Source organism: Astatotilapia calliptera, chromosome 9 (genome assembly GCF_964374335.1).
Source record: "Astatotilapia calliptera chromosome 9, fAstCal68.1, whole genome shotgun sequence".
NCBI classification, from domain to species: Eukaryota; Metazoa; Chordata; class Actinopteri; order Cichliformes; family Cichlidae; genus Astatotilapia; species Astatotilapia calliptera.
In genome coordinates this window covers 10,010,669-10,037,395 of record NC_137430.1, presented here as the reverse complement: position 1 = coordinate 10,037,395, position 26,727 = coordinate 10,010,669, and the positions used below count along the sequence as shown (strand labels likewise).

Here is a 26,727-nt window from a genome sequence, read left to right as displayed (position 1 = left end):
TCCAAAAACCTCTTATGTTTTTATTTTTAGCAGTCTCTTTTTTCTGCAAAATGATAACCAAGTTAGCCTTTTCTTTTGATACAACATACCTACTTTGTTTGGAACCGGTGAATAATGGAAAACATGTTTAGCTGTTTGTTTTTTTTGTAAAAAGATAACGGTGTTAGCTTTTTCTGCAGCTACAGGGCATGTATGGTATCACTCTATCAAACAAGAAGACAGTCGCATGTAACTACGACGGTGTTTGCTAGTTCACCTTACATGCATTAATGTAATAACGTGGTTAGCCTACTCAACGTAAATTACACATGAACAACATTAAGCTCCTCACGCAGAGAAGAACGGTTGCTGCTGCATCATCATCCGTCTGCTACACTGGCAGGGCTAGGGGCCAGGACTCTCCTCTTCGGGTTTTTGGGGGATGTTGCTAACTCCAGGTCCAATAACAGGCAACCCACCCGCAGCAGATGTGCTCGGTGTGAAGTCTCGCAGCAAGCTATCAAATACGATGCATTTCTCTGCTTTTAAAAAAACGCTATTGCGTTGCCAGGTCTTTCATTGGATTCGAGGTGTTACTTCCTTTGCACAGTATCACAGTATCACCTTAAAGCACTTGTTGCTGCTGAGTTTGCATATTTTGCTGTGAAGTACAGCCAGACTTTTGACCGCTTTGCCTTGGACATTTAATCTGTAGCTCTGCTCTCAAAGAACATACGTACCTGGACCCGCCTACTATCCTCGGAAACGTAAAATGATTGGCTAGAATCCAAAGTGTATGACATCTCAAGAAAAAAAAAAGCCACCCGTATCCGGTATACCCGCACCCAATGTTCCCTCTAATTTTTCATGTGTCTGAGCGAACACAGAAACTCCCTGAGCGATCCCTTGGACCACTGTGAGCAACAGCAGACGTGTGCACTGTGGTGACGCCAGCATTGAATCCATGCAAGTTACATGGTTTATTAAAATAATAAAATTACAGCATTTACATTTATGTTAGACTACTTTTAATTAACTATTTTAGCCCACTTACAATGAAAATTTAAAAAAACAAAACAAAAAAATCTTGTTCATGACCTGTGTAGCATGTTAACACTATTGGAAGTAAAAATAACTTGAACTCCAATTTTGAAAACACAAGTTTCTTTTGTTTTTTTTTCATAAAGCTCTGACTTGTATTATGAGTCTGTGGTCTGGGAGAGAGTCTGTAACTCTGTCTGCAAAATACAGTAAATAATGACCAATGTTGGGTAATTAATTATATAGTTACTTCTTCAAAAAAGTAACTGAGTTATGCAAACAACAAAGTTTTTTGCAGCTGTTTACCTAAAAATGCAGCCAAGGCGTTTTTTTAAATAAACATTTTAAATTATTTAGAGAACAATCATCAAATTGCATCAAATCTGATGCCACACAAATTATTTGTGCCACTCCAAAAATAATTTCTGTCAACTATGAGATGAAGGAGAACAACAGCCTGATACCTGCAGGCCTGACAGCAGCAGATGTGTCACTGCTGTAACACCTGTAACACTCAGCAGTCGCCTCATTGTTCTGACACACACTAAACGTCGCCACGCCGCTTTGCTCGCTAAAACACCGGTGTCGGCACATAAGGACGCTGTCAGAGCCTGTCAACGACATTGATTAGCTGCGTATATACGAATGTGAATCGCATTACTGGCTGGATCCCATACGGGAGCAGCCAGTCACTGACTAACACTGCAAAACAGACTTGTTAAAGTATTGATTTTAATTTCAATTCAGGTTAGATTTTTTTTTTTGTGCGCAACGCAGATTTTCTGTGCGCAGAGACCGTGCCAGCAGTGCGCAATTGTGCACACACACAGCTTCGAGGGAACATTGCCGGTACCCATTCCTAACTCTGTTCCACATGTGTTATGTTTCCTTCAGGATTAGCTAAATAAGAGAGGATTATTTTCCATTTATTAAACTGCATTTAGCTACTCTTTCGTATCACATTTACTTTGGGAATGCACCAATTGGTCCACATCCTGTTTATGCAGGGCCCACTTTTAAACGGTAAATTGCTGAAAATGTAGCCATATATAGCGCTTTTCTGTGTCTTGCACTCCTTTGCATAGATTGAAGCATCTGTGTGTTCCTGTTTTGTTGAGTGTATCTGTCTGTGTGGCTGTTGAAGGCTACTGAGAGTGTGACCTTCACAGTTCACCAGAGGACCATCTATTACATTTGTTAGGTTATGCGTTTTTGATATTATTGCATCCTCACTGGCACACTCAGTCCTTAGTGTGGGCTTACCCTGCTCCATACCTTGTTAAGGATAAAGAACTTACAACCTGGAAGTAGATTATATCTCCCATAGTGAGATACAGAGAATGGTTGCTTACCAGGGTAACTCTGGTTTTCTGAAACCCAGGTGATGTTTGGTTTTCACCTCCAAACAATCGCAGTCAGAGATCAGGTGAAAGAGGAAAGAGCAGAGAGCGTCAAAATAAAAGGGAAATTATGGGAGCAAACACCAGAGTTTAACAATTGTTCATCACTAAATACAGTACAGATATTTTAATAAGGAGAGGTTATTTGAAAGAATGAAATTGATTTACTGATGAACAGAATTTAAACAGGTGATTTGCCGTTAGACTCAGATGGCCTATCTCAGCGGAACAGAACCCCGTCTGTGAAAAGGATTAGAGCAGGAGCCCCGAGAGCCTGGAAGCTGGTGGTGGAATGGTTGAATGGAGCATGAGTGATGAGATGAGGCGTGTACAAGGAAGAATAACCGAGGACACAGCATGAATGCTGATTGGCCTGGAGAAGGTGATTGGACTAGACCACTTCAGGAACGCCTTTAGCCACACCTCACCAGGTGTAGACAATCGGCAGTTAAACCTAGGCAACACCTGAAGACAACTGCATTTCCACTGTAAGGAGTGTAAGGGTTGCAATGGGCTGTAACAAAGGACAAGCACAGATGAGTCCACTATCATAGACTGGAACATCATTCATAACTTTTTATGTTATAAAGGGGGTGGCAGTAGAGCTTCTGTGATTGGTCACATCAGAGAGTGCTTGGTTATCAGAGAGTTACCATAGTAACCAAAGGTTTTAAAGATTGCAATATAGCTATTGTTGTCCAGAGGGGCCGATGGTGCGATATGGCAGCCTCGCTTCTGTCAGTCTGCCCCAGGGCAGCTGTGGCTACAACTGTAGCTGCCTCCACCAGTGTGTGAATGTGAGAGTGAATGAATAGTGGCATTGTAAAGCGCTTTGGGTGCCTTGGAAAGCGCTATATAAATCCAATCCATTATTATTATTATTATTATTATCAAATCAACAAAATATTAAAGAATCATTAAATATGTGGAATAGTTCATTCTTTCCTTTTTTCATCAGTGGTTTACACACTGGCTTGCAGGCAAAATGTCACTGGTTCGATTGCAACCGGAGATACAAATCAGGGTTGTGCCTGGAAGGGCATCTGGTATAAAACTCTGCCGTATCAAAAGATGCTGAGCTATCAGGTGTGGTGACCCCTTGTGACAAGGGAGCAACTGAAAGTGAAACACTGTTTTGCTTTGTCTTTGTGTAAAGTGTCCTTGAGTGTTTTGAAAGGCGCTTAATAAAATGTATTATTATTATTATTATTATTAATGTTTTGTATAGAATCATAACAAAATGTGAAAAGTTCAAAAGACTATGCGGCTGTTTAGCTGTGCCTGTCCGTCTGCCATCAGCTGAGAGAGATGCCGGTCAACTCTCTGGAGAAGCCGTGGACGGTAGACCCCTCTGAGGTGGCAGAGCGGCGGGATCTTAGGGACAGTCGCCTGGTGTTCAGCATCGATCCACGCGGCTGTGAAGATGTAGACGACACGCTGTCTGTACACAAGCTCCCCAACAGAAGGCTGGAGCTGGGAGTTCACATTGCTGATGTCACTCACTTTGTCAAAGAGGGTTCGCTCACAGACTTGGAGGCACGTTCAAGGTGAGGAACTGGTTGGAGTGGTTGGGTAGAGTAGGTGGGATATAAAAGGATAAAAGAAAATTACAGCATCTTGCATAAGTGTTCAGAGGAACTTTCAGAAGTACAAAGAGGCAAGAAAGTTGTTGCCTGAATTAATGTTGCATCAGCAGCATGCCTTGTAGCGCAATTATAAATAACACAGAGGGCCACCTTAAATAAGGCTCGTGTCTGATGTGAAGCATTAAGCCTTAAATGTCTATCATTTAATCACATGTAGAAGGACTTCACAGGGTCCATGATGGCTTTGAAAGTATCACTGGCACCAGGAATTGAACCAATGGTCAGCACATTGTTGGTTCAATCCCTGATGCCTTCGGGCTTCATGTTAAAGTCACCTTGCACAAAATACTTAACCCCCAAATTTCCCTGGATGCATCCGTTAGTGTGAGTGTGCATGTGAGAGAAAATGCTTAAAGGTATAGACTAACGCGCTGTATGAATATGTGTGCGAATGGACGAATGCTGGTCGTGCTAAAAGGTGGTTGGGGTTCTCACAGTAGAGAACTGCTACACACAGAACACAGTGGTCCATGTTGTTACGAAGAACTTGTGCTCATTTTGAGTACGATGCCATTAACAGGACAGGGGAATGTTTCCGCTGTGGGAAAGCCTGAGTGATTTTCACTGTGGCCTTCATAAACATATATTACTACGGGACATGGCAGCCATACTTGTACACAACATTCAACCAGAAGGTCATGCAGCAAAAAAAGGAAAAATGAGTCCGCTTCCAACTAAATTAGTTTTATTCTACTGAGTGGTAGAAGTAAAGAACAGTGTGTCACACATCATTTGTTTTCAGATCCCCTTTGTACAGTTACGGGTGTCAGGAAAACACCGGAGGTCACATGATGGCATGTGACCTTGAGTACCTGATGTTAATGGTTTGTCTATAATTGGCTTTCAGTGCATCTTATTAATAAAGAGGATGATGATACAAGACAGTTGAACCACAGTAATAGAACAAGAAGATATTCATCTGTGTTTATGTCCAGATATATGCACATGTTCTGATTTATTTATTTATTTTGTGCTGTATTGTACAAATGAATAAAACTGAGTTTAAAATATCTGCAGTAAATGAAGTGAAGGTCGGGGCTGCAAAAGTAATGCTTGCACTTGATCTCCACAAATTTTCCTTCCTGGGAACATGCAGCGATGACACCATGTGACAGGGAAGCAGCCCAAAAAAATTTGTGTCACAGCTGAACGGCCGACAAATCTGCAGCAAATGCATTCTGCTGTCATCTCGGTGTAATCTCGCTATAATCCAAAATCTCTACGGAATTCTTTCAGCACCTTGTTGAGTCTTGGAAGTGAAGAAAGGAGTGTTCAGAAGGCAGAAGTGTCTAACCCAGTGCTAATAAAATGTATCTGATAAAGTGTAGTCTGCAGATAAATTAGTAAGAAGGTCCATGAAGTGCATGTCGTTTTTTAAAGGCAGCAGCAGCAGCAGCAGCAGCATGTACAGAAGATGATTGAGAGCCGAGTGAGGAGAGAAACTCCGTGTAGACTGTTAACAACGTGCACTTATAAAATAATACTGAAATCTTACTATATATTTTTTATGTTGTGATTTTTAATGTAGTTTTGGTCCTCTGCTTTCTCTCTGACTTACTCTAAAATTCCATTTTACATTTCATAGCTGTCCACAAAGCAGCGTGCAGATCACCCACCTGTCCAGCTCGCCTCCACACTTTAAAGAAGTAAATTAAAATCTCATGATTGTGGTTTGAAGCCTTAAATTCTATTTCAGAAAATGGGGAATATTTATTAAATCATAAGAAAAACATTTTGCTTATTTATTTCATCCTTCCTGACTTATTAATAAACAGAAGGATGAAAATGACAAAGGTGGAACAAACTCTGAATATTTAGTACTTATTTTCAAATTATGTCTCACTTTTGATTAGAAAGAAGATGATAAAGCTGCTGCTTTGATCTCATTGCCTTTTTATATTTATTATGTCACTTCTTAAGGGCTACAACCTACTACCTGGCAGACCGCAGGTACGACATGCTGCCTGCTATTCTCAGCGCAGACCTTTGCTCACTGCTGGGAGGTGCTGACAGGTTAGTAGACTTCCCATCACACGTTTCATTTTCATATGCTTAAAATGCATGCTAGTTGTGTAACTGACACTTTCAAATTCAGGTATGCAATGAGCGTGCTTTGGGAGCTTGACGCAGAATCCCTTGAAGTCCAAGAGGTCTGGTATGGTCGTACACTCATCCGCTCCTCCTATCAGCTCCACTACGAGCTGGCTCAGGCGCTCCTCAACGGAGAACAGGTTGAGGTAGCGGAACTGGCCAACCTGGGTCCTCAGGAAAAGGGTTCTAAGCTAGCTCAACTCACTGAGGCACTTGAGATGCTCACACATGTAGCCAGACATCTTCGGGCAAAGAGGGACAGAGGAGGAGCGCTGGAGCTGGAAGGAGTGGAGGTATGATTGGTTTCTTGTATCTTCATAGAGTATTTTGTGTGTTTTGGTAATGTGTGTACTTAACAGTAAGACTATATAAATAAAGACTGCAAACATTTAAGGTTCATGTTCTTAATTGAAAGCGTAAGCATGTTATAGCTGAGTGTCTAACCCTAACACATCGTCACTACTGACGTCTAACATACGACACAAAATGATTCAATGAATCTGAAGTGAATCAAACAAAGTAAACCGTGCACATAGCTTCAGTGGAGAGAAATCCATTCTGCACATTAAAAACTGGAACCACTATCTTTCTCGCACATTTCAGCTGCAGAAGATTCTCCCTTCTAAGCTTCTGTCTAAGTGAAAGTTTGACTTAACCTCTGTGTTTGGTCATTTTGTCAGATGACATCATGGTTAGAAAATTCAGTATCAGTCACCCCGAAACACTTCATACAGCCGAGGGGAGGAAATCAGGTCAAAAGACACCTGTGGAAAAGGGCCAGGGATTAATGATAACTAATGATTAAATGGAGATTGGTCTATAAACATGTAGTCAGTGATAATGATGACAAAGAGGTGATGATGATGTTCGGCGTCATCATGAGAATCCCCCAGCTGCCACGGTCTATTGCAGCATAACTAAGGGAGGATTCAGGGTCACCTGGTCCAGCCCTAACTATATGCTTTAGCAAAAAGGAAAGTTTGAAGCCTAATCTTAAAAGTAGAGATAGTGTCTGTCTCCTGAATCCAAACTGGAAGCTGGTTCCACAGAAGAGGGGCCTGAAAACTGAAGGCTCTGCCTCCCATTCTACTTTTAAATACTCTAGGAACAACAAGTAGGCCTGCAGAGCGAGAGCGAAGTGCTCTAATAGGGTGATATGGTACTACAAGGTCATTAAGATAAGATGGGGCCTGATTATTTAAGACCTTGTATGTGAGGAGCAGGATTTTGAATTCTGGATTTAACAGGAAGCCAATGAAGGGAATCTGCTCTCTCTTTCTAGTCCCTGTCAGGACTCTTGCTGCAGCATTTTGGATCAGCTGAAGGCTTTTCAGCGAGTTTTTTGGACATCCTGATAATAATGAATTACAGTCGTCCAGCCTGGAAGTAATAAATGCATGAACTAGTTTTTCAGCGTCACTCTGAGACAGGATATTTCTAACTTTAGAGATGTTGCACAAATGGAAGAACGCAGTCTTACATATTTGTTTAATATGTGCATTGAAGGACATGTCCTGGTCAAACATGACTCCAAGGTTCCTCACAGCGTTACTGGAGGCCAAGGTAATGCCATCCAGAGTAAGAATCTGCTTAGATACCATATTTCTAACATGTTCAGGACTCAGTACAATAACTGAATGAATTTAGACGCAGGAGTCTTCCAGGTCTTTATGTTTAGTTTGGTTTTTTGCTGTGTTATTTACAGAATTACAGATGGATACCATATATTTCTTTTCATCGATAATAAATTATAGTACGGTCTAATAGAGACGTTATTTTTAAAATCAGGCGTCTAAGCAGAACACGTTCCTCAGCAGAAAACATTTTATCAGAAAGTCATTTCAGTGAGAATATTGGAATAAAGAAACCAAGCACTCCACTGTGAAACCACTGACAGTTTTCACATTAGATCACAGCCATTTATCTACAGCGGCTGGTCGGCCATCTGTTAAAACCTCATATGGACAATTCCTGTTGTTCTATAAGATGCTCTCTAATAGGATGTCTTGGATTTATTTATTATTCAGTTATTGCATTCCTGTTATGGCTGTACGCACACAGAATATTGATATGAAGTAAAAATGATTCTCTCGGGTTGCTTCTGGGATAGTGGAAAAACCAATATATTTCTAAAAGTGTGTTTAATGATTGAGCTGCCACCCAAAAATCAAGTTCTTATCTTGACAAAGCTGGATTATTGACCGCTGGTGAAACATCAGTTGTCCTGAAGGATAAGGACAACAGATGTTTCATCTTGATCTATTATATAAAACGGCCAAAACTGTGTTCAAATCCAAACTTTCTGGCTTCTTTTGGTTCCTGCTGAAGTGCTTTGGGTCCCCTCAGTTCATCCTTAGTCTGAGAAAAGTTTTGTTCTCTCTTTAAGGCACATTTCCTTTGAGCTAACTTAAACTCTGATTGGCTGTCCACTATAAACAAAAAGCATGAACAGCAGATCGGTGGAGTTTCTGTGCCCATGAGCAGAGCTGTGTGCCTGTTAGGGATATGTGTTCTTACTGGTATGATAGAGAGCTGAACGTAGGAAAGACAGTAGACTGTTTTCAGGTTGAGATTCATTCACATTTGGTTCTCCGTGCAGCATTTGTTCCGGTGGAATGGTGCATATTCAACTGAGTTAAAGTAAACTGTAGTAAAATGTGGCCCACTGATGCATTTTCATATTCTTTTTCATTGAAGTCACGTTAGAAGCATTTTCCCTTTTCAGGTGGGTGCCCAGCTGGATGAGGAGAGGAACATTACGGCCCTGGTCCCTCGTCAGCCCCTGGAGGTCCATGAGACCGTGGCAGAGTGCATGATTTACGCCAACCACTGGGTGGCCCGCAAGATCCAGGAAGCTTTCCCCAACCAGGCCCTTCTAAGGTGTCACCCACCACCACAACAGGAGCTATTCAACCAGCTGGTGGACACTGCAAAGGCCAAAGGTTTCACCATTGACACCAGGTAATGTTTTTGACTGTTCAGTATAGAAACTGAGGAAATGCATATTGTAGTCCAACGCACATCATGTTCAGACACACAAGTGTGTGAACCTGAAATGTTTGATAACACGGGGACACACTCAGGTGTCACATGAGCAGTCAGACAAGAAGAAGACATGTTCCTTCAGCTCAGGTTGAGGTTGAAGCCAAATATGCTTCCAAACCAAAGACTAGAACATATGATGAAGCATATCTTGCCTTTGGCTTCAGCTTCACAACAGCTGTCGTGGCAAGGTCGGTCTCCCCGACAGAATTAGTTTCCCCTGCGTCGGGAGCACACGCTGGGCTGTCCAAATCACGGACAAACAGGATCCCACATTCTTGATTTTCAGTTCACAAACACTTCTTATAACGACTAACTACTCCTGAAACTTTGGAGGTTTTAGCTCTTTACACAGTAAAGTTACAGGATAAATATAATTATCAGGCAAAATGTCCTTCGTTTGTTAAAATAATCCCGTCTGATACCACGAGAGGACAATAAATATTTCATTTTCTGTTGTAACCCTTAAACTGAATGGTAATGTAACGACACTCAGGTTTCACTTTTTTACAAAACTAAAACATCACTACTTCCACGTCTGACTGTTTGTAATGGAGGCGGCGTAACCTGGATCCACACTCCGTGCCCAGCGAACGCTCGCCACGCAGGGGGAACACATGCTGTCGGCGATGCCGACCTCGGCACAACGCTGATCCTGCCGCAGTTTGTTCCCCGGTTCAAATCCCGGACAAACAGGATCCCACAGCTGTTTATGCTTTTAAACCCGTTTTGCACAGAGAGCAGTGTTGAATATTCTCACACGGGAACAAAACAAACAACTCAAATAATTAAAGATGGTTTGTTTTTCTGTTTTTTAAAAGAGGCAGTGATTTATTTAATTACAACCTGTAATCTATTACAGTTAACTTTTATTTGTTTAACTGTTTACAAAAGGTCTGAGGATCTGAGGCGTGGAATGAACTGCAATGGAGTTTGAAAACAAAATATGAATGTGCGGTTGGAGGATTGTGGGGGGGGGGGTTAAACCAACAGCAGAACCGGTCCCAGGACAAGAGACATGGTGATGCAAGTAGCTTTGTGTCACTGACTGCTGAGATGAGAGGCCTCACTCATCCCTGGTTTCTGGCTCTGTTCCTTCAGGTCCAACAAGGCTTTAGCTGCCTCACTGGACCGAGCTGTGGACCCACAGGACCCCTTGGTGAACAGGTTGTTCAGAATGATGGCCACCACTGCTATGTCACAGGCTCTGTACTTCTCCACTGGTGCTCATCCTCAAGACCAATACTACCATTATGGTACGATACCGCTGCACAGCTTTTATTGGCTGCACTAGAGTTTCAGTGTGACTGTGGGTCAGTCCATCCATCACACGTCTGCACACACTTGTCCAACGTCTGTTGTTTGTGAAGAATTATTCGACTGAGAACTAGAAAGAAGGCTAACGTGCTGATATTTGCTTCGTTGTCGTAGGTCTGGCTCTGGATCGCTACACACACTTTACCTCACCCATCCGTCGGTACGCAGACATTGTCGTGCACCGCCTTCTTACCGCAGCCCTGCACATGCAGAGGGGCGTTGTATCTGGTAAAGCACCAGCCAGTAACAAAGAAGTGGAGGAAATGGCTCACCATGTCAACAGCAAGAACAGGGTCAGGGGTGTTTTATTGTTTGTGTTTTTCAATGATTCACCTCTTACTCTATTAACAGAAGCTGTGCTGACGTCTGTGTTTCATTTGCAGGCAGCACAGGCAGCCCAAATGCGATCCACAGCACTGTTTCAGTGTCTGTTTTTCAGAGAACGAGACCCTCAGACAGACCCGTGCTGTGTGGCTGACGCTGTTGTCTACTCCATTCGAGACAACGGTGTCTTGGTGTTTATCCCAGAGTAAGAACCTTCAGTCCTGTGTTTTGTTCTGCAGTCTTCTTCTTTTCCTTTGTTTAATGGAGCTGTACAGCAGCTCACAGACGGCCAACCACTCGTGTATTTTTAATAGACGAATTCAAAGTTTATGACAATGAATGAATTTGTTGGAAGATGTAATTGCACGCTAATCAATGTATATTTAACAGTATACACGCTAGTTTTATTTTCTCTTAAAAAACCTCAAAATGAGTTTTAAATTGTATAAATTTACTAAACTAATTCCTTAAACATTTATTGTGAGCAGGGAAAATCGGCTAAAACCCCGAATCTTTTCTCTACCAGGCTTTAAATAAGTTAATTGCATTGCTGAAGTTGAGTCTGTGGGGAGGGACGGTGCTTTGGAGCCAGCCTTGTGTTTGTGGCACTTCTACGTTAGCTTAGCTAACCTCTGGAGGTTGCTGCTTGTTTATTGCAAGGAAAGTGTAATTTAATAACATCAGTGTTCTCCATGCTTGTGGTGTTACAGGGATATGCAATATTAACAGTTTATTAAAATGTAACCTGTGGTCATTTTGAGAAGGCTGTAGAATCCATGTAATGATTAAAATCACAGGGCGCAAAGCAGGTTGAGTAATATCACTGAGTAAGTAAGGCTGCCTCTGACCACAGCCATGTTGTTCACAGGTATGGTGTGAGGGGGCCTGTGTATCTGAAGAACAAAGAGGGCCTGGTGGTGGTAGCGGGACAGGACGGCAGCTGTGATTGGCAGGGTGGCACTGTGCGAAAATACCCGGACCGCATTACCACCACCTCCAGCTGTGGCACCTCCACCTTCAAACTGTTTGACCACATCACCGTAAGTCACAGAAAACGCTAATCAATCATTTTAGAAGGTTTCCAGCAATGCAGCGCCTAAAGGCGACGATTCCAAATATATATGCATGAGTGTATATGAATCACAGGTTCATACGACTACTGGATCTTTTGTGGTCCAACATTAAGAGACGTTTTATGATCTTGTTGTGATAAAGTGTTGTGTGGTTGCTGCTTTGTTAGCTAATCTCAAGGTAACAAAACGTCAGTAAGATGAATGAGACGAAAATGATTCCTGAAAATAAATCATTTAAAGTTATTCAGTTTATTGTTTTTAAATATTATATGAAAACAAAAACATAAGTGTGGGGGGGGGGGAGGCTCTCCTCCAAGACAAGAAATGTAATGCTTCCAGTTTGTGGCGTTTCTACACAAACCTTTTTGTAAAGGGAGATAAAAAATGACAGTGGGCGGTAATTGTTTTCACATAAACGCCTTTAAACGCTGCACGGTCGCACTCTCTCTCTCGCACTCGATAAATGATCCATTGTTGCTCTGCACACGTTTGTTACCACAAACGTCGCATGCACTTATGTCATTGTCATGAGACACTCTTGCAAACAAACTCACGGTTTAGTAACACAGTAGAGCAGCGTGTTTACGGGACAGTAACAGTAATCTAATTACCTTTTTTGCAACAGTAATCCCTTACTTTACTCGTTACTTGAAAAAAGTAATCTAATTATGCGTTGCTGCCCATCACTGGCGTCAAGTTATATTAAGTTCAGGCATGTTACACACGATGATTGTGAGGAATAAGTGCATGTGATTTAAGCAAAAAGAGCAGGAAACATTACCCTAAGGTTAGCTAACAAAAAGAAACTGAAGTAACGGTGTGTTATTCTCACATCTTTGGCTTTAAGACATGAAAAAGTGACAGAGTACTGCTGCTTCCACTGTTATCAACATCTTTTCTTTCTTTCATGGACTTATCCTGGGGTCATAAATGTCAAAGGGCAAAGGCAATGCTAACAACATAGCTTACTGATGGATGATGATGGATGACACATGTGGCCAAAACAAGATAGAAAGAAACATTAGCCCAAACACAAGTTGTCCACCACAGCATTGACTGCTGTCAAGCTATGATCATATCAAACAAAGAGATGATGATGATATTCAACAAACAAATCAACAAAACAACAACCTCACTGTGACACTTGACCGAGGTCACAGTGTTAATGAATGTTTTTCTCCCCCTCTGCTCCAGTCTCCACGTCGTGTGAATGTTAGAAAGCACAGTAAAGAAAGTTCGTGTACGGATGGATGAACGTTTGTTACATTGGATACGTGTGTGTAACATACGTATCCAATTTATCCTATTTATGAACAAAATTGTGGCACAGTCGGAAACTTCTCCACTCTACACCACTGTCTACTTAGCTGTGACGCTGCGCACAGTGCTGAGAGGACTGCTGTTATATATTACGTCACAAACCTTAAGTGGGCCTGTCTTTGCATAGCATTCCATTAGACTATTTTCAGTAGGTGCCATTACTGTGTAGTGATCGAACTGAGGAATACTGTGACTTACGTTCTCTGCTCTCTTCAGGTTCGTATTTCTGTCCACTCTTCAACTTGCCACGCTGACCGTCTAAACCTCGAGGTCATCAGCAACAAGCCTCACCACAGTGCCAAGTCCCAGCAGCCCAGCCCTCAGGGCCGCAGTCAGCTGGTCAAAGAGGTGGTGCGTCAGAATGAAGAGGCGCTGGCTCAGGAGAAGACAGCCCGGCGCCCCAAACTCTCCAAAGAGGAAAGAGAGTTTCGTCAGAGCAAAACTCCCAGTCTGTACTCTATTCTGGAAGAAATCAGAGAGTTGGCTCTGATGGATCTGGAAAGGGCTTCACGCCTCCCGGCAACAACAGCATAGAAACGCTGTAGCCCAGCTTTACCTCCAAGCAGACACTTGTGAGAACTGCACGCTGTGCGCTAACAGAACGGTGATCATTGAAGATCACTCGTGCTGAGTCATCCAGGTCATTCTTGTAGCTCCAGATTGTGTGTGGACAAACCACACGAGTGTGTGAAGTCACAGGAAAGCAAACACAATATTAAGTAAAAACATGTCCCGCCATCTTTTTAGAAACCAGAGTCAAACCGAATCAGTGGATACGTTTTGTAAAAGTTAGTTTTTAAAATCACATCAAGTTAAACTTAGTTGTAAGGAGGATAGGGAACGTGTTAATGCCAGTGAAGTGTCAGCAGTTACTTTGACAAGACCTAGTACTCACTGCAAATGTGGTTCAATCCTGCAGGAAACTAGTCAACTGCAGCAGGTTAAAGAAGTCTGGTAACAAAAGGCTTTTCTCTCAGCACCAGTGATCTCAATATCTCACTGGTGGGATCAATGTCTTGTGTAAATTAAATGTCTTGTGTTATAGAACCATTTTTGGTGAGTTCACACATATTGTACTACCTGTGACCACTTCATACAAAACCCAGCACGAGTATTGTTCTGGAGATGATAAAACGTCCACTCGTCCATTTTCTTCTGCACGTCCTGGAATCTGTCCCAGCTGTCATAGGGTGAGAGGCAGGATACGCCCTGGACAGGTCACCGGACTGATAAAACTTCATGTCACTCATTAGCAGACTTTAAAATAAACCCGTAGAGTAATGAACACACCTGAGGTTGGTTGTGTTGGAAGTGATGTATAAAACTAGGATGTATTTATCTTATAGTTTGTATATCAAGAGCCTGTATAGAAGACACCAACACCAAGGACATTTTTATTGTTTGAACTGGTAAATAATCAGAAGCGTTTTTTGGTTTGTGGATTTTAAGATTGTTTTCTAGAACTACCAACAGAAATATGAACTGTACATAACTATTTCAATATGTGTGCAGTGGCCTGTAATTAAAAATGGTGTTTTCATTAGCGCAGATGGAGCCACTTCATCGTGTTGCGTTTCATGTCCCTGCAGTAGCTTAAGAAAGAACTGTTCATAATTGAACGAGCACTTAATGCTTGGAAGAGGGTGATGGTCAGTTGACAGCTCACATACTACACACACACAGAGGCCTTTTATAGAAACATGTTTGCAACCAAAATTCTGCCAATAGTGAAACTGGAGAAAGAAGATGCATCAGAGCAGGAACTGTGGATCAGTTCAAATATTTTTCTGTAACAGATACCAACACATGGTAAATACGTTTAGGATTTGGACTTTTAAAAATAAGAAAAACATTTATTTCCATTGATTATAAATGTCTTTGCTAACCCAAAGCTGACGTCACAGTAGGAACATGTGCTCAAGATATAAACCACCAGAAATGCACAACATTACTCGAATGAGCAGGCACGAACATTGGGAAACCTTTAAATCTGCTCACTGCCAAAGCTTTTCAGCAGAAACTGCTGCACGTGAACTTTAATCCCCCTCTACACAGTCGTTGCTGAGCTGTTGCTCAGGGCTGAGGCCGGTCTCAGCCTCAGCGGGCTCAGAGTCTTTGGGGGGAAGCGGGCTGGTTTGTTGCGTGGAGGTGTTGTTGGAAGGCTCGAGGTCAGGATCTTCTACAGTTTCATCTCCATCAGTAGAACCTTTGATGACATTTGGTGAGGATGCAGCTGGAGGTTTGTCTCCTAACATGTCAGCAGTCTGAGAGGCTGAAGGGCCTGAAAGGGTTGAGAATTAGAAACAGTGATGGTTTCAGTCAACACAGACACACTCAGTCTACTACGATTTATAAAAGACAGGCAAAGCTGAGATAATGAAAAATGAAACTGTAAACTGCAGGGTTCAAACTCATTGTTCAGGGTCAAATTTAAGCACTTTAAGCACTTTCAAGGTCCATTATCAAGCTTTTCCAGCACATTACCAAAAAAACAGTTTGCATGTTCCACTTTGCATCACCTCAGTAAGACCATGTAAAAATTAAAACAAATCGTCTTAGGTTGACTTAAATGTTCTTTGTTCCTCTTTTGTTAAAACAGAGAAAAATGCACCACACAAAAATACTGAAAAAGGAAATGGTTGTCTTATATGCATATAGTGCACAAACTCAAAAAACTCATTTCTCTCAAAAATGCAGATGTGCAAATGTGAACAAATCAACTTGTTAGAGATGCTCATCTCCACTTGGAAAAAACAACCACACAAAAGAAGAAATCTGCACAAATGAACAAGTCTGCTCATCAGATATTGATGCTTCTTTCCTACGTGACACAACAACAGGAGACAGATGTTTGGTACTTTAACTAGTTAAGCACCCACACCACCAAAAATGGGGGAAAAGAGAGGAGATCACATTTAATCGGTTATAACACGAGGTCAGAAATATAAGTGCAGACATGAGTGTCCACAGAAGCCTCTGAATCTCAGCTGTAAACCATTTCTACAAACACCAAACAGTTAAAAGAGCAGTTACATCACCATGAATCTGTGGACAGGTAACATCCATATTTTGATTTATGATTTTCTGGAGTTAAATGTGACCCAAAGTATATTTTATAGCATATAAGCTATAAAATACTTTTAAAAATTAGGTGAGGGAAATAATCATTTTTTTCTATGTTTGAGTCCCAGTAACTTTGACATAGTAACATCTGCAGTAATATTTACCCCTCTGATGACAGCTCACAAGCGTTAGCTTTATTTTGATACCAAGACTGTTTACACAGAGTTTGTAATTGCAGAGAAATACTCCATTTATTTTGGCCTCTTCATTTTCGAGCAGGAAGCTCAGAAAAGCCCTGGGGGCCTAACAGGTCAAAGTTCATTCCCAATAAAACTAACTGTGAGATGTTTGACTACATTGCTCTCTGGATTATTGTTACAGTCCTAAATGATCAGCTTTAAAGTGTTTGTGCTAATAACACCATGTACAGTAAGTTATAAACTGTAAACACATTTTTATGGGTGAAGGCTCATAATAGAGACCGATCAACAGGTCATTTTCTTTTCTATGGGTCTCATTTAAATCACATTACATCATTTCTGCGGTAAATGAGGACCCTGAAGAACGATTTAATGTCACTGTTAAAGATTTGTAGACAATAGATCGCAGACAGCTGGCTCCGCTTTAACTAAAGAGGAAGTAAAAACAGTTTGGATCACAAGTGTAAGGCAAAAACAAAAATACTACGCCTAATTGAAGCTGACATCAGACAGGCAGTAAAGAAATCAATGTTTTCTACATGCTTTGCCTCTTATTACCAAACTCCACACTAATGTGAGGAATCTCTGGTGGTTTGGACGAACTGTGCAATACGGGAACTCGTCACTCGACCTTCAGGGTTTCTGGTGGATATATACACTAGATCCACTTCACTATATTGTAAGGAGTATTCACTCACCACCCATCATCCAAATCATTGAATTCAGGTGATCCAGTAACTTCCACAGCTGTATAGAATCAAGCACCTAGGCATGCAGACTGCTGCTACTAAGTGGAAGTGTTTGGGAACGACAGCAACTCAGCCATCAAGTGGTGGATCACGTAAAATCCCAGAGTGGGGGTCAGTGGATACTGAGGCGCACAGAGGTTGCTAATTTTCTGTGGAGTCCATCGCTCCAAACTTCACGTGGTCTCCAGATTAGCTAAAGAACAGTGCACAGAGAGCTTCGTGGAATCCATTTCCATGGCCGAGCAGCTGTAGTCCAAGCCTTACATCACAGAGTGCAACGCAAAGCAATGGGACACAGCGGTGTAAAGCACGCCGCCACTGGACTCTAGAACAGGAGAGATGCAGTCTATGGAGCGACGGATCACAGTTCTCAATCTGGAAAGCCGATAGACAAGTCAACTTAGCAGTTGCCAGGACAACAGAGCTCCAGGTTTGGTGGCAGGGGGATTTCGGTGCGGGGTTGTTTTTCAGAAGTTGGGCTCAGTCTCTTCGTTCCAGTGAAAGGAACTCTTAATGCTTCAGCATGCAAAGACATTTTGGCTCCCGACTTTAAGGGAACAGTTTGGGGATGGCTTCTTCCTGTTCCAGCATGACTGGGCACCAGTGCACAAAGCAAGGTCCACAAAGACATGAACTCTGGCATGGGAGTCCTGACCAGAACACCACTGGGATGAATGAGAGCAGAGATTTGGAGCCAGGCCTTCAACATCAGTGTCTGACCTTACAAATGGTCATAAACTCCCATAAACACTCCCAGAAGAGTTGAAGCTGATATAGCTGCACAGGCGGACGTCGTGAATGGGATGTCACTCGAGTTCATATGAGTGTGGGGGCAGATGAGCAAACACTTTTGGCAATATACTGTACATTCAATGTTTTGCTTTTTGTATTTTCATATAAAGTTAATACACCAATGAAGCTAGATGATCCTTATGAACCTTCGCTGGATGTTTTGTAGCAGAATCATTAATTATTTCTGTTATATTGTGTCCCAGCTGTATGATACATTTTTGCCATTCTTACCAATTTGCTGCTGGCGTGCGCGCCTCTTTTCCAGGGCCCGCTGTCTGTTCAGCTCAATACGTTTCTGCTGCTCTTCGGTCAGAGAGGGAGTAGGTGGGGGAGCGAGGGCTTCGGCAATCTGCCCTTGGGGAGCATTAATAAAACTCTCTCTGCTGAACAGATCAGGATCCCCAAATGTTTCCAGTTCACGTTGTACCTCTTCGTCACCAGCACCTGAACACAATTTCAAGCAGTGCTGATAATTAAGTCCTGTGGAATATGGCAAGTATTTCCTATGTGCACCTGCAGGTGTGAATCCACCGTAGGGCTGTTCGATACAACGATATATACAAAAACGTCTATTTCATTTTACGCTATCGTTTGTTTCGTGGTGTCGCAAAATAAACTGTTTACGGCAATATTTCTTCATGCTTCTGATGTCACTGTAGTAAAGTTCTCTCTTTCTCTTATATATAACCACACTACGGACGGACAAGCGCCTGTTTTTATGCGTTGTCGTTAGCAACAACGACGGTAAAACCATCGCGTGTCCGCTTGTTTATGTTCCACATAAACCTTTCAGAATAAAGCTCAAGATCCTGTTGAGGCTTTTCAAAATAAACGGAATCACGTGAAAGAGCAGAGTGTTTACGGATGAGAAGTAAAACAGAGCCGCCAGGTGCTAAAAAATAAACCTTAGACTCAAACGTTAGAACAGGCTTTCCCCCGCAGCACGCCGTGTAATAAATACTCACAAAGAAAACGGCGCCGTTACAACTTCTGTCTAAAAATGTGTCGTTTCATGCATCGGTTAAAACACTCGACTCCAGCTACATGACGCGCAGCTGGAAACACTTCACGCAAGTCGAGATTCACAGAATTGACAGAAAATGTTACATTTCTGTGATTTATATCGTTATCGGACGATAGAATTCTTATATCGGGAGATGAGACTTTGGTCATATCGCACAGCCCTAGTCCACCGTATCCCCATCAGTAATGATTTTTCTTCTTACCATCTGTACTTGTAAAATCTTCATGTGTCAGGGGCATGTCCAGTCGTATTCGTTTAAGACATGTCTATAGAAGAATGAGTAAAAAATTACAAATTCTGAACATTAGGAATCCCACACGCTTGCAGGAAATATTCTACTGCTTCCTCTCACCTGCACTTCCTTTTTGCTGCCGAGCCTTTCCACTTTGTCAATAAAATCTTCAAATTGCAATTTGGGGTACAACCTGTGGGCCCAGTTCTCCATCTTCTGCATCAGCAGCCGCAGGTCTGCAGCCTAATGGGGCAAACATCAAAAACAGCGAGTAGTGATATGAAAGAGGGCTGTGTGTGATAGGACGCTTCTTCTTCCCACTAAAAAATGACTTCCAGTCATTGGAACAAAAGACATCTTAATTTGGTAAACCAACCTCTGGTTCCCCTCACTCATTTTTGACCACGACAGAAAGGGCAACTTTTGACCTTTTAGTCTCAAACCAAATTTAGGACATCTAATTAAAAGCTGACAGGCCAAACAGATTTAGCTCAAAAACCAATGTTCATTCACATCTGGTAATTGGTGGGACAGATGTTATCATATCCTACCTCGTGTCCTTTGCCTTTGAACTGGATATTGTCAAAGAGAGTGCCCAGAGCTGGAAGCCCTCGATCTGATATCAGCCTGGGAAAAAATATTAAGACTAAGTTAAACCATTAATGGATTACAAGCAGGGTTAGCAGCACATCCAGGCGTATTTGGCTTATCCAATTCAGGATCGTGGATGGCTGAAGCCCATCCCAGCAGCCAGGTCGCCAGCCTGTCACAGGGCCAACACAGACAGACCCTCTGAATGGAAATGTCAGTGCCTTCAGATGTACCATGTTCAGAAGGCAGTAGCTTGTTGGGGGGGGGGGGGGGGGGGGGGGGGGGGGGGGTAGGGTGTTTGGTTTTCAGGGTGCCCACAACCTTTCTTTTCCTACCTGTTTGTACATAAGGCAGTATAATGAGAAATAGTCAAATTTCTCCATCTAAAAATAAAAAATTGCTATATATATATATATATATATATATATATATATATATTTATAGCAAAGTTGCAATTAATTTGAATATTTTATCAAATGAAAATCTATGTTTTTCTTTAATACAGCTTGCAAGTTTTATCCTAAGTATAATCGACGTTCTTACTTAAAAGCTTATTTAACATCCTTTGATTTAGTATAACTTAGTTCTGTCCAGGAACATTGTGAACAGAACAGTAACAGAGGAGTGCCACTGGGACACCCACTGGGAGACTACTGGGAACGAGCCTGACTTATGGTTGGCAATACTAACCAGGTTCACACTATAGGTGTACAGAGACTGGAAACATCTTTCTCACACACATCCAGGGATGTCTCCAACGCTCTGACAATTTTCAGTCTGGGAATTTTGCCCATCCAAATGATGAAAACAACAATGGTATTAGAGTCTTTCTTCTTTAAATGACTGGCAGAGTGAAGCTGCACCATCATCACACAGATGCAGTCATTTGTACCCGCCGCTAAAGCGTAAGAAGACGCTGCAGTACTCTGCGAAACGACAGGTGTCGCCACTCAGATAATATCACATCACTTTTTTTGTGCAAAGTTCTTTCCACAAACTTACGTTTTCAAACATTTGCAACAACTCTGTGTGTCAGTGTGTCTCTGAGCCTCTGTGCACGATTATTAGTGAAACGGTGATAAAAACCAGTGCAGTCGCAGACTCGTGTTCAACCTGGCTGCAACACTGACAGTCTGCACACGTCAATCAATGATTTTGGCCTCCTTGTGTCCCAGCTCACACAAGATGACATCAAATTCCTATTTAAATGCGCATTTTAATGCATTTCAACCCTCTGTCGTGATATAAATGTCTTTGCTACCTGTGGGAGTCCAGCTTGGGTTGGGGTCTCTTCACGCCTCTCCTTTTAGCAGTAGGGACATCAGCCAGCTGTGATACCTCACCTTCATCTCCTGCATTGAAAACACATGACAACAGGATGTGTTTCTAACTCATTCTGTTGGCAGCGTGGCAAACTTCAAGCTTATCTTTAAATCCAGACAAATTATAGACTGGAGGTTACAGAAGAAATGTGCTGGTTTGAACAGTATCTGATAGGTTTCATTTGCTCACGCAAACAAAAACATGTGTGTTGTTATTGTTAGAAACATCCAGTCTCAGAGAGATGCTGAAAAACCAGTTCATGCATTTGTTAATTCTAGGCTGAACTAACAAATTCATTATTATCAAGCTGTTCCAAAAAGCTTTGTGGAAGGACTATGAGAGGTTGTATTTCTCCCACATTAGCCTTTTTTCCTGAATCTTATTTTTCTATGATTCTTCATTAAACCATGAATTTAAAATACAAAGTTCTGAATCATCACATCTTAAAGACCTCATAGTAATCCTGTAAGAGCACAGCAGCATCTACCATCTGCAAAAGGGTCTCCTTCCTCCTGGCCTCCCCGGCCTGGGGAGTGTGGTGGTGGGAGTGGGGGGAAAGCTTCATCCTCTATGCCGTCATAGTCAGGAATGTCCTGCGGGCTATTTTCCTGTGGGTCAACCATGGTGAGTCGGTCCTGGAGACAAAGTAAAAGACGTGTGAGCCCCAGTCGTCAACAGCATCAGCATTAAGTTACATGAATTTAACTGCAAGTTGAAAAAATGACATTTATTTCTGTAAGAGTAATTCTTTACTGTGTTACAACATCAACATGAAAACCTAAAAAAAACTGGCATTTACTTTTTTCTTTTTTTACATCAACAGGAGGAGCTGTACAGACACTCATCCCACCTGGAATTATACCCCAAATTCAGAAATGTACTATTATGATACATTAATGGTCCATTATGTTTGTTTCACAGTTATATACATAATACAATTTATAGATTTGTATATATTTACATTCTATCAGGGATGAACTGGTTGTGAACCTTTGGGCTGATAATGACATTTAAAAGTTACAATTTGGATGAATTATTACTGCGATACTTCTTTTGGACTCTGTAGTACCACAGAAATATCATTAAAGTAACAGGTTTGTTTTAAAGTCTTTCAGCTGTTCCGTAAGCATCATCGTCATCATCATTTATATAGCACTTTAAAAACACACCTGGCAGACCGAAGTGCTGCACAATACAAATGTAGTAATAAAATAGCAAAAAACAAACATAGCAATAAAGTAAACTCTTGAGCCAAAATGATGTGACACAACTAGGGCTGCCACAAACGATTATTTTGATAGTCGACTAGTCACCGATTATTTATGCGATTAGTCGACTAATCAGATCATCATCCACTGGACGTAAAACTACAGCTTATTGCACCATGCAGCATATGCTCTTATATAACTATCATTAGCTTATAGCTTTAAGCTTTTAAGGTGCTAACTAAAAATAAAGACAAGATGATAGTTTATTCAATTTTAATGAAATTTGCAGATTGTTTCGGTGAAGTTTAATAAACTCCTTGCTATCTAAAATATAACAGGACAACGGAGTATATTCTCCAGCATCTCACACTTCTGATAATCAGCTGTCTGCTTGACGTTTATTCAGCTGTGTAAAAACTATAACTTTAATCTCAGACAAACCGATTTACTCAGGAACAAATAAAATACTAAAAAAAAAAAAGCCAAACAACAACATTTTTAATTTATCTAAGTGACTCATATATTTAACCTGAGTAGCGAAAGACGGCGGTGGGTTTGAAAACAATTTGCCTGGAGTCCGGTGTTCTCACCGTGCTAGTGACCTAGCCCCCGGCTAGCTATCGAGCTAGTGGGTAACAGACGTCTCTGAAAACGTCGGAGCGCTTTTGAAAATATGTGGTGTCCTGATAAACTGAGCCGATATTTGAGGTTTACACAGCTACATTCTCGGCTGAAAATATGTTAAACGTTTATTTTGTGACCCAGAAAGAATAATAAGAGTAATATTAAAACTAACTAGCTGCCGCCATTGTTGGAAACTGAGCTGGGCCGCGCTATGAATTCTGGGACACAGCTGCTGCTTCTTCTTCTTCTTCTTCTTCTTCTTCTTCGGGGTTGAACGGCAGCTGGCATCCTTGTACATGCAGTGCTGCCATCTTCTGTTTCAGTCCGTTATTACACTCTTAAATCCTGCTACTTATTCCTGCGTCTTTTGGGATCTTACAAAGCTTCAAACGACGCGTCGACTATTAAATCAGTCGTCGACGATTTTGATAGTCGACGTAATCGTGACTAGTCGACAAATCGTGGCAGCCCTAGACACAACACAGACACAAAAGGAAATCTTCTACATTGTTTTGCTGTTCACACAAGTTCTAATGCTACCCTTTGTTTCTGGAAGGAGACGATTTTCTGTCCAGTATTAAAGTTCAAAGAACAGGGTATCCGTCTCCAGTGGGCTGCTAAACAAGTTTACCAGAAAAATCAGACCCACGGTCATGTTGTGTCACTTTGAGTGATTAGTCAGCAGCAATAACAGGGAATGACAAACTGACAGACTTTGGATATAAAACAAACAATTTAAACATTTAGAAGTTAAACATCTTCTCGGATTCCTTTTGCTGCACATGTCTATGTATGTATTTGCTGTACAGTGTCATTTGTTTGGAACATTAATCTTGATGTATACATAAACATTTGATTTAAAAAACGTGTTTAAAAATGAACACTGACACAATTAAACACAACACTGGTGCACGGTGACTGCAAACAGAAGCAGCTGCTTGTATCCTCCTGTGCATGGATCCGTGCTCTCTGTTTATTAATAAAAGCCAAACTTCATTAATGGTAAGTGACAGAGATCTGATGAGTTCTTGCTGGTTTGTATCCACAGGAGGATACAAGTAAAATCCTCTGCAGGTTAGTGCAGGATAAGCAGGCAAGTTTACTGTAATGTGATGGATTTAAGTAAAGAACAGTGTGTGACTGGTGCACAGTGACTGTGGTGCTCATGTCAGAGTTAGATTACATCAAGTGTAGCAGAGATTAACTTAAACTTAAGCTCATGATGCTGACATTCATTCACTGAGCTCCACCCACATACCAACAGTTTAGTGTATAATATAAAGACAGTGTACTGTCAGTGTAGAGAAAGGAAATCAGCCAGGACAACTCATGAAACATCTGCAGACATCTGGATGAATTCACAGAGAGCAGCAGGTCAGCTGATCACAGCCTGTACATTAAAAAAAATCTACTGGAGCTCTCAATAGAAATGATTGTGAGCTGTGACCCTTTTCCCCACACTGAGCCACTACAGCTGATGTTAGGGTTGAATCCTGCTGAATCCCACTTTAACATCTTCCTGCTCATTTTGATGTTTAGAGGCAACGTCACCGTCTAAGATGTAGGCATTGTATACATTGTATACATTATTTCTACATTACATTAATATTGCACAAGGTTCACTTAGTTTAGCATAAAATATACATACTGTATCAGTACTTCAGCTTTTAATGGAGTATTTCTTAACACTAGTATCTGTCACCTTCTGTGTTGAGCTCATTGTTTTCTCTGCAGTGGCTGAGCTGAGTCCAAGTAGCTGAAATTTCCTCTGCTGCTCCGTCAGACTCTTCTCCTCCTCCTGATCAGCTGGGACACAAAACAGAACTTTGTTAAGCTCCACACTGCACTGAAGAGTCAAAGTGTCTCATATGTTCATCTGAGAACACACAGAACACATTTTAGCTTCCTTGGGTGGACAACTTGTTTGAAACAAACACAAAAGGTTTGAGCACCGATACCAAATTCAGCAGTATGGCACACCAGTACCAGGAGAGCAATTCCTCTTTAAAATATGCCCTGGCCAAGAAAAAACCCGACAATATACGTGTGCCGTGAGAAATGATAGATAGATAGATAGATAGATAGATAGATAGATAGATAGATAGATAGATAGATAGATAGATAGATAGATAGATAAAATTTATTTCAAACATGCAAATATAATTGAAATAACAACAGAAAAAAATAAAAATAACAAAACTTAAAAATCATCAAGTTTTCATGTAAATATCTATGTCTACAGAATGTGTGTGCTCGAAAAGGAGTAGGATGAAGTTTTCTTGTTCCTACCCCCTTATTTCAAATTTCATTGCTTACAAATCCATATCCAGGATTCAACATTATTTGATCATATATTTAACTATGTACAAGTCTAACACATTGAACATACACAAATAAAACCATTTTCAGCACGTAAACCAGAACAACTAATCACTCTGTTTATAACAGCCGCTTAATCTCTGAGTTTATTTTCTATCTATGTGACAAAAACCTTAATGAACACTTAAGGTTGGGTTACTCAGGCCTTGATTTATAAAAAATGAGGACACAATGAGACAACTCAGTCACTGAGAGGAAGATTTCCTATATTCATGCAATTTATTATATTTTGAACAATCGTGTGAATTTTTGTATTGATGTACTTGTCTTGATTTCATCTGTATATCCGAGTGGGTGTAGAAATCTGAGCCATCATCTGAGTAAGCCTCATCACAACTTTGCGCTGATAAAGGCAGCTGTGTTTTAGCCTGGAACACATTTATTTTTACATTTCTCATAAATGTATTTCATTATAGCACTTTTACCGCCAACATGTTGGGTCTTTTGGAGCCGGAAGTGACCTTATATGGAAGAAGGGTGGCGCTAGCTAGCTTAGTTAGCAAGCTGCATTCATAAGCTGTGCAGGTGCCACAGAGATGCTAAGTAGCCTTAATAACAGACTAATAAAACAACACAAACTCTGATTACAATGAGCTCATTTAAAAGCTTTCTTCTAATAAATTCTTTTCTTCTCTGTGTTTCACAACCTTTTGGTGATATCTTTCTGTGAATTAGTTTAAAGCAGCTTGAGTCAATTTAGTCAGATTTTTTTTTCCAACTTGTTCACAAAAACTTGAGAAGAGACACCGAGGAGAGCAACAGAAAGCCTCATTCAGGAGCTAAACTCAAGATTAACTAGACTCGGATTAATATTAGCTCGATACTTACCTTTAAGTGTTAAATCAGTCTTGACAATAATCGGAGAGAAAAACGCCATAAAGCGGGAACTCGGCTTCTTCTTCTTCTGCTCTTGTATTTTTTGGCGGTTAAAGCTTTAAGGCGCATTACCGCCACCTGCTGGACTGGACTTTTCATGTCCCAAACATCATCAATTGGGCACAAATTTGTTGGAGTTTCTGTTAATAAAAAAGATGGAATTCAAGGATCTTGTTATTTGGTTTGTTCGTTTTCACCATTTACTCTACAATTTTCTGCCAGTGTATAGCAAACCCCACAGCTCAAATCAATGAAGAATTTAGTATTTTTAACATATTGCTTAAACTGGAACCAGCAGCTATATAGGCCTAATTTTTAATCCAAACATGTGATAGAGGTTTACCACCAGGAGAAGCAGACTGTAAATAAAAGACTGTGCTACTGAAAACTGTTAGTCTGACTTTGGATTGTAAATATGTTTCCTTTTGTCACT

The 26,727-nt window shown here is 41.2% G+C and overlaps 2 protein-coding genes across 5 annotated transcripts; one reads left to right on the top strand and one right to left on the bottom strand.

Annotated features, from left to right (window-relative positions):
• Positions 1–140: 140 nt before the first annotated feature.
• Positions 141–14,781, top strand: LOC145431045 (DIS3-like exonuclease 1). The gene is made up of 9 exons (XM_080306357.1): positions 141–3,967; positions 5,987–6,079; positions 6,162–6,450; positions 8,883–9,118; positions 10,301–10,455; positions 10,631–10,809; positions 10,900–11,045; positions 11,709–11,880; positions 13,450–14,781. Exons 1-9 carry the CDS (start codon positions 3,729–3,731, stop codon positions 13,765–13,767), a joined length of 1,827 nt encoding a protein of 608 aa, XP_080162483.1. The 5' UTR covers positions 141–3,728; the 3' UTR covers positions 13,768–14,781.
• Positions 14,614–26,664, bottom strand: LOC145431052 (TIMELESS-interacting protein-like). 4 transcript variants are annotated; one of them, XM_080306360.1, is made up of 9 exons: positions 26,247–26,664; positions 24,742–24,845; positions 21,695–21,842; positions 21,146–21,236; positions 19,845–19,920; positions 19,414–19,536; positions 19,264–19,327; positions 18,269–18,481; positions 14,614–15,514 (listed from the first exon to the last, which is right to left on the bottom strand). In XM_080306360.1, exons 1-9 carry the CDS (start codon positions 26,293–26,295, stop codon positions 15,270–15,272), a joined length of 1,113 nt encoding a protein of 370 aa, XP_080162486.1. In that variant the 5' UTR covers positions 26,296–26,664; the 3' UTR covers positions 14,614–15,269. The 4 variants fall into 4 exon arrangements, with proteins under 4 accessions (XP_080162486.1, XP_080162487.1, XP_080162488.1 ...); XM_080306361.1 differs by lacking the exons at positions 24,742–24,845; positions 26,247–26,664 and adding an exon at positions 23,212–23,352; XM_080306362.1 differs by lacking the exons at positions 24,742–24,845; positions 26,247–26,664 and adding an exon at positions 23,006–23,297.
• Between the last annotated feature and the right edge of the window lie 63 nt (positions 26,665–26,727).

Bases quoted from the DNA above. Each gene is read 5' to 3' on its own strand.
- LOC145431045 (XM_080306357.1), top strand. From the start codon at position 3,729: ATGCCGGTCAACTCTCTGGAGAAGCCGTGGACGGTAGACCCCTCTGAG. The intron at 3,968-5,986 runs GTGAGGAACTGG...TCACTTCTTAAG, and splicing joins GACTTGGAGGCACGTTCAAG to GGCTACAACCTACTACCTGG. The intron at 11,046-11,708 runs GTAAGAACCTTC...TGTTGTTCACAG, and splicing joins GTCTTGGTGTTTATCCCAGA to GTATGGTGTGAGGGGGCCTG.
- LOC145431052 (XM_080306360.1), bottom strand. From the start codon at position 26,295: ATGGCGTTTTTCTCTCCGATTATTGTCAAGACTGATTTAACACTTAAA. The intron at 19,921-21,145 runs GTAGCAAAGACA...ATTTTTTCCCAG, and splicing joins CCCAAGCTGGACTCCCACAG to GCTGATATCAGATCGAGGGC. The intron at 19,328-19,413 runs GTGAGAGGAAGC...ATTCTTCTATAG, and splicing joins GCAGCAAAAAGGAAGTGCAG to ACATGTCTTAAACGAATACG.